The sequence below is a fragment of the Lissotriton helveticus genome, chromosome 7, assembly GCF_964261635.1.
Source record: "Lissotriton helveticus chromosome 7, aLisHel1.1, whole genome shotgun sequence".
Classification (NCBI taxonomy): domain Eukaryota; kingdom Metazoa; phylum Chordata; class Amphibia; order Caudata; family Salamandridae; genus Lissotriton; species Lissotriton helveticus.
This window is the reverse complement of record NC_136068.1, coordinates 1,867,080,854-1,867,088,869: the sequence shown is the minus strand read 5'-3', so window position 1 is coordinate 1,867,088,869 and position 8,016 is coordinate 1,867,080,854. Positions and strand designations below refer to the sequence as shown.

The 8,016-nt window shown below is 43.9% G+C and overlaps 1 protein-coding gene across 1 annotated transcript; it reads left to right on the top strand.

The window, feature by feature from the left end:
* Positions 1-6,127: 6,127 nt before the first annotated feature.
* Positions 6,128-7,054, top strand: LOC144769794 (olfactory receptor 5V1-like). Its single transcript, XM_078653978.1, has one exon. It carries the CDS (start codon positions 6,128-6,130, stop codon positions 7,052-7,054), a length of 927 nt encoding a protein of 308 aa, XP_078510104.1.
* The last annotated feature ends 962 nt before the right edge of the window (positions 7,055-8,016 follow it).

The following is an 8,016-nucleotide window of genomic DNA, read 5'->3' as shown; positions in this document are numbered from 1 at the left end:
GCTGGAAGAGTGACTGATGTGGCGGGAATTTGTACTACGGGCTGGACCGGGGGTACCGTAACAGGTGTTGTAACAGGTGCCCCGGTGACTGGAGGAGCAGGATTTACATTATTTACAGGAGCTGGTGGAACAGGATTTGCATATTCTGGGACTGTGTCGTCCAAATAGGACGAGAGAAAAATATCAGGTGCGGTCGGTTTGTGACGTAGCTTGGTCGGAACTAGTGGTGGCGGGAAATTACTGGATGCCTCCGGGGTTGCCTTTGGCAAGCCCTCGGCAAGAAGAGGGTACATACCCTTAATAAGGGCATTCCTCCGTCTGTCTGACTGTTCGGCTTTAACTCGTTCACCTATTTCGATTAATTCCCTTTCCTGGGCTCTTTCTGAGGATTCTCTACTTAATTCTGACTTTCTGATTTCTTTTTCGGTTCTTTTATGAGATTCTTTGCGCCATAACTCGATGGCATCTTTCTGTGACTGTCTGGCTTTCTTTTTCCATAATACTTCTTCTATTCGCATGATGCACTCGGCATCCCATGTACCCGATACGGGCCATCTATACTTTTCTTCTAACTGTTTGGTGTACTCCACCCATAAATCTAGATATAATATGGCGCTTATGCCATGCTTTTGATACATAAAATGACCTGGACTGTCCCTAGGCGGGACAGGAACTGCTTCTTCTAACAGACCTTTTCTAGTTTTTAACTGACGTAGTTTGGAAAACAACGGCATGACTGAACTGTAATCTAGACACAATACACAATGAACACGATAATTACACCACTTTCATACCACGACATTGAAATACATGAATGACATTTAAAATAATAGTTTTGACAAAATACTACCTGGAATACTGAAAACAGAATACATGAATTTCTCGAGAACAGAACGGACTAGAACAGAAACTAGATGCACTGCTAAAACAGTACGAAACTTACCGGTCTCATAAAGAGACACGTCAGGACCCGCATCCACCTAAGTGGACACTTCGTGTTGGATCTGCGTACCCAAACCCACGGACCAGAGACAATGCAATTGACCCTGTCTAGATACTACCCCAACAATGGTACTCACCGGGCAGCAAGAACGGAAGGCCTCGGACTGGACTGGACTGCTACGACGCCGGACGGACGAACTTCGGACTTCTGTTACGGGTGGGCCTCCGGATACCTCGGACCTTGGACTCTCGGCTTGGGCTCTGGTCGGGACTCGCCGCGTTCCTCCACCGCCTCGTCTGGATGCTGGACCGCAACCTCCGTCTCCTCCGTGGGCCTGAGGGATACTTGAAGCAGAAATATCTGCACGTGCACGGTATGGTTCCGTCACGGCTGCAGAGGATCAGGGGGCTTGCGTGGCTTCACCGGCGCGTGGGGAAAGGGCAAGTACCTGTTCGGGCGCCATTATGTGGTAAATAAATAAATAATACCTCTATTTTTGACTAGATATAACAATAACAGATAGCTCAATAAATAAGAGTCAAGATTCGAGGTAGTAGGAGTTTGCAGGTTTAATACAGCATAAAGGACAGGAACAGGACAACCTGCACGGGCAAGATCTGGGATGGCTAGCCAACAGGGGGGCCCCGACAGCTGTCGGGCAGGATCTGGAATGAGCGCGCTGGCTTTTAATAACAATACACAAGTATATATACTAAAACAATTGCATTACAGTACATACAGTAGGTGTGACAGTGGGTGGAGCCTGTAACAGTCGCGAGAGATAAGGCAGAAAGGAGGTGAAACAAGAGGCGTGTACATAGACATGTGATGTAAACGTAACAGAATATGTCATAAACGGGGCGGAAACATGGAGGGGGCTACCTAAGGAGCCGGGACCTCTAACCTAGTGGTGCGCGCAAGCTGGCAATGACGTGTTACTAGAGAGAAGCTGGGGGCTATGACTTCTGAGCTAGAAGGAGAGACGAAAGTCTGGAGAGTCAGAGCGACATGTACCTAAACACTATCTGGTATCTGATGTTTAGAGAACATGTCGATAGAATCCAAAAGTTATCAGGGCAAAGGCTAACAGACACTAAGACTGGTGCATGCATTATTCTACATGTAGTATGTGTTGAGGAATATTAAATGACCATAAATACAGTATTTCTCTTACATGGAGACGTAAAGGCTAGACGGTGACGGAAACTATTGATGCGATTCAGTAGCTTAGGAATGCAGAGAAGGAGAGCTGGACTGATAACTGGAATCATAACATACTCTTGGCAGACTGGCAGGCAGAGCCAGGCCGAGCCGGGCACTGTGAGGCAGGAAGTAAGTGAAGGGTCAGGGATATAGGTGGGGGCTGTATCGCTCCTCGGAGAGGGTTCAGGAGACAGGAGCTGAATCTGAGTCCGGGCCCTTTTGAGGCCTAGAAACGGAGACTTTTCAATGAATTTAACGTGCACACTGAGAAACGTGGCAACGTAGCTTTACATAGGCCTAATACTCGTAGCTTTCACGAGAACTGGAAACTGGCATACTAGAGATGGACACAACTGTAATTGCGTCTTTAATCGATCATGGGGAATACATATGCATATTAATCGTGCACATATAACATAACATGGGGAACACGTAGGGACACAGAACATGGCAAAATTTACTTTTCCACAGTTCAATGGATGTTGCTTGGGAACATCCACAGCAACACCCATTGAATGCCCCTTTCACGCAAAGTGATGCGTGTTAAAGGGCCATATTTAGTAGAGGAAAAGCCACGCTGGATGGATTTTCCTGTCCTTGTGAATATGGGGCAGTATGTTGCGCTGCCAGTGCATGATGTACTGGGAGCGCAAGGGGCTTGTAAATCTGCCCCTATGGGTTCATCATGGTGGTTCATACAAAACCATTTTAAAGGTGTGGATGTGTCTATCATTGGTCTTGGTTTTCTTTTCCAAAAACAAACTCATCACCAGAAGGATAAAAGTTCCCAGCATTAACCCTACCCACATTTTCAGCAGTCCCTATTTGCTCTACTCCAGACAATCCCCTTACTCCTAAAATTCAAGATGGCAGAATCTTTCTTCCCTTTTGCAAAGCGTTTTTTGTCCACCCATAGGAGTGGTCAGATAAATGAGTAGTCCTCTCTACTGTGTCCACTTCTAGCTTGTTCTGGGAATAGTGTCTCTCCCCCTGGGTTCAAAATAAGCCTGGTTACTGTGGGCCTAAGGAAAAGAGACTTTAATTTTCTCAGTAATCCCCTTATTTTTAAAATATTAATAAGCAGGCTTTGGCTCTACTCTTTTTACATTAAGTTAATGAAGTTGCTGGGCCCACCTAGACTTTCACTGGACTTTGATGTTGGCCTCTGCCTGATACCATTAGAGCCTCTAAGTTTCCTCCCTGAGGGGCTGGAGGCCTTAGATATATACTACTGTGGTTGTGTGGAAACCAAGAAAAAGTTTGGACACTTTTCAAAGGTTCTGCTTCAGAGCTCATGAACCAATGGGACCTACCATGAAAATTACCAAGGAGACAGTTATACACATTGGATTAAACTTCATATTTGTCCCCATGTAAGGTTCCATCACACAAAAAAATGATAAAGTTACTTTCTATGCTAACGTTTCAAAAGCCCAAGAGAGTTGATGGAACTAACTTGCTTTTAGTATCCAACTTTCAGTTCCATGGTGGCAGATACATATTCAGCCTTGCCCTCTCGGAAAATATGTTCTCTTCAAAAAAATGTCAACGGTCCTTGTTTGATTTGTACTTTGAAACCTTTGCAAAAGGTTTGAATTAAGGAATTTTCACCAGGATCAATGCTCTTGGTGTTTTTCAGCATGGCTCCATCGCAGGCGCTTTTTTACTTTATTTTCACTTAAATCTTTGAAATTGGATATTATTTGTTTATTTTTATTATTTTGTTTATTACATTAGACTCCTTTTTTCTCATTTGGGATTTTTATTGTTTGGCTGTTTGACTTTCTTACTGAATTGTTACAGCAAATATACTTTCAGATTGCCCTAAGTTAAGCTTGTCTGCTCTGTGCCATAGCTACTCAAGGGTTGAGCTCAGATCAAGTTTGTGACCTTAACGGTTCACCCTGACAAATGTGTGAATATTCTTTGAGGTGAGCAGTGCCATTACCAAATAATAATCTAATTTCTTATGGTACCTCACGGGTTCTTTTCCAATGTTGATTGCATAGTTGCTTAGATAGTCAATTTCTCTGGAATGTGAAGACAATGAGGAGCAGATTTACAAAGATGTCATGCAACACAGTGAAGCAACCAAAGATGCTGTGCTGCATTATATGGGAGGCAGAGAGCAAGAAAGTGGCCTATCTACTGATATGTGGCACTGTCCTCTTCTCTTATAAGTGCTGGCCCACTGTAAGGCTGAATAGCGCTGCATACACACTTTGCACCATAGTGAAGCAGTGTCTGTATAATGTCTAGCATAGTTTTTATTGAAAGGGGGCCCCTCCAGAAGAAAATACTATGCCTAACGAAACTCTGAAAATGTTCCTCCTTTGGATGTGTGCTGCACAGTGCACCATACCTACAAGTTCTGAAATATTTCTAGAAATAAAAAGCATTCTCAAAGTTAATGACACTTTCATAGATGCACTGTATTTTGGTTCAAAACCTCGTCTACTATTATTAGTAGATAGGCATTTGTGTCAAAGCCTATCTACTGGTGGTTAACTTTACTACTTTACTTTACTAACTTTGGAACACACCCCTTACGCAAAGTTCAGAATACTTTCAAGCAATTTTCCAGCACAAAACGCATTTTACACTGGAAAGTAAATTCCAAATAAACATTTTCTGCAACTTTCTGGCACTTTTGTGGTGCTTACCCAGTGGAAAAAACTTAAGGAAATCTGCACCTTAGTATTACATCTTATCCTCTAGCTGCAGTAAAATAGCAGCTGTGGAGATGCTGAGGTTGTACAATCTGCCTACTATATTTGGACATGCCAGCACTATTTGTAGAGGTTCCTAATATCATATCCTACTTGGACTGCTTATTCACAAGTCATTGTGTCCCAGTAGTTAATAAACACCCTTGCTGCAACAGTCATAAATTACGGCTAAAGGTGGTAGTCGTACGGGCAAACGACTGTTGCTGACTAACCTGGTACAGTCAGTGGTTAGAATGATGGCCAGGACCCGGTCTTAATGCAGGCTTCACATCAAGGCCGGACTGGCCGTAGCGGGCACTGGGTGTTTTCCAGGTGGGCCATCAGGGTGGCGGCTGGTTTTAGACCTCTCCGGACCGTACTTGATACCAGGGGCGGCCTCTTTAATATTGGCCCACTGCAACAAAAGTGGCACACAGCTTTACACTACCAGCACCCCCCACTGCCCACTAGGGTCAGCCGCGTTCCTTGCAAAGGCTGGTTTTGGTCCCCAGGCCAGCCCTACTTCTCATTTAGAGCTAATAGTAGGGAATCTTGGCTTTGCAGTTGGAGCGGGAGATTACAAGGGCCTGTAGGTGTTATAGTCCCAATCTGCCAGGATTTGTCGTTAATTTATCATCCATGGAACAGATGTGGTTAGACCTGCTGAACACTTTACTTTACGAGCTGGCCAGTGCATGGATGGTTGCTGTCACTGCTGAGACTGTCCAAGCATGTTTGTGATCAGCTTGGCACTTTTAACTGAAAGTTGAAAGGCTTTCAAATTACCACCTCCATTAAACAAATCATCTTCTACCTTTTTTCTGATCAAATTGTAGCTGGCAGTGCTGTTTGTTCTACTGTGTGTGTGTGTGTGTGTGTGTGCGTGTGTGTGTGTGTGTGCATGGGTGTGTGTGCTTGCTTGGGTGTGTGTGCGTGCTTGCCCTTGTTCATGCACAGATTGTGGACAAGGCTGGTTGGCATGTGTGTATTCATTTCACAGACAAGAACATATTCCTCCCCACCGCAAGATTGTCTTTTATATGTGGATGCAAGTAGGGCAGGTTGCAAAAACATAGTTTATCAATCCAACCTTAATTAACACATTACAAATGTAATACATTTTATCCGAAAACTAAGAGTCATACCATTACTTTCTAGCAGCTATACCAAACTGTGTTCACTAACAAATCTTCTGTGCTTGTTTTCAGAGAGCCTTTCAATTTCCAGACAAATTGGGAAAAACATAGAAATGAAATGGGTAAATTTGACCTCAATGGAAGGCTTTGTTATTGTTGGGTTTTCTGATGTTCCTCAGATACAAGTTCCCCTTTTTGTTGCATTTTTACTAGTTTATCTGATGACAGTGCTGGGAAACCTACTTATCCTGGTGACGATTGCCTCAATCTCACATATGCACACTCCTATGTACTTCTTTCTTACAAATTTGTCATTCCTTGACATCGTTTACACCTCATCTATATTCCCCAAAATGCTGATCAACTTTTTCACAGAAAGCAGGTATATTTCTCTCACTGAATGCTTGCTGCAAACATATTTTTTTGCATTCTTTATGTCTACAGAATTTGTCCTTCTTGCTGTTATGGCTTACGATAGGTTTGTCGCTATCTGCAAACCCTTGCGGTACATGGCCATCATGAACAAGGCTATTTGCACCCGATTGTCTGCTTTGAGTTGGATAACTGGTTTGTTGGATCCAGTTCCACACACTATAATGATGTCTAAGCTTTCCTTCTGTGCCTCCCATGCAGTCAACCATTTCTTTTGCGATATTACAGCCCTGATGAAACTTTCATGTACCAGCACGCGTACAGTTGAGACAATGACATATATCTTTGGAACTATAGTCGTACTTTTACCATTCATTTTAATAATCACATCTTATATCAACATCCTCTTAGCCATCCTCAAAATCCGGTCTACTGAGGGACGGCACAAGACCTTCTCCACATGCGCCTCCCACCTGACTGTGGTTATTTTATTCTATGGCTCTGTGTGTTCAACATACATGCGACCAACATCAACATTTTCAGTAGAAGCCAATAAGATCTTTGCTTTATCATACATCGCTGTTACTCCACTGTGTAATCCCATCATATATAGCCTGAAAAACCAAGAGTTTAAGACTGCCCTGGCAAAGGCAAAAAATAAAATATTGAATTTAAGACCTACAACTTGTTAATCAATAAATAGGGCACAGTCTAGTTTACTGTCAATATACACATTTTCTGATTTTTAAACCAACACTCAAATAAAGCAACTGAGAAAAACATGGTCAGTTGTATAAGTCAACCATGTGGCTGCGTTATATCACTCTGAGCTCTCCATCAAGCACACAGTGCACTAAATGAGCAGGGTTCAAAGGGGCAATGAGCAGTGATGCAAACATTGAGCCACCTCAATTAGGACACCTGCAGTCTCTTCCATGAGTCCTGAGTGATGTGAATAACCAGTTGGCTGGTTCCCTGCTTGAACTTCAAACACTTCAACAAGTTCCAGATGCCTCACTTGATTTTCCCTGACCAGAACGTGGCCTGGTATTTGCTTGTTGCTTTTCCACCTCTGAAGCATTGACTCCTGCCCCCCCCTCTTCTTGCCTGGTGTAAAGGTCCAGAACCCTTGGTTAATGTCAGAGGGTGCTTCTCCCCACAATTCCTGCAAGTTTCTGCTCATCGACTCTGAGTGCACCCGTGGAGAACTGTGATCCCCCACTACAGCTCTGAAGAGGTTCTGATCAACAACTTCTAAAGGTCTAGATTCCAAACTCTTATTAAAGCCTCTTAGCTGTCCCATAATCCAGCACCCTCCTGTCCGACTCCAATGACAGCAGCGCCCATCAATGTTTCTCCAACTCTGGTTCCAAAGCAGACTCGACCTACGGCTCCAATGCCTCCAATGTCCAGCAACTTCTGCTCCACAGGGATGACAGCAACCCCATTCTAACAGAATGCTTCAGCTCCAAAAACACAGCTGCAGCTCCTCTCAAGACCAACGACAAGCAGCTTCGGTCATCGATCACTGAGACTCCCACAGGAGCGGCCATTACCTGGAAGTGCTCCCAACTCTGTGAACTCTTGCAGGTAACTCTTTCACTAGGCCTAACTTGATCCTTGATGCTAGCACACCTCCTGTGTGCCACATTTG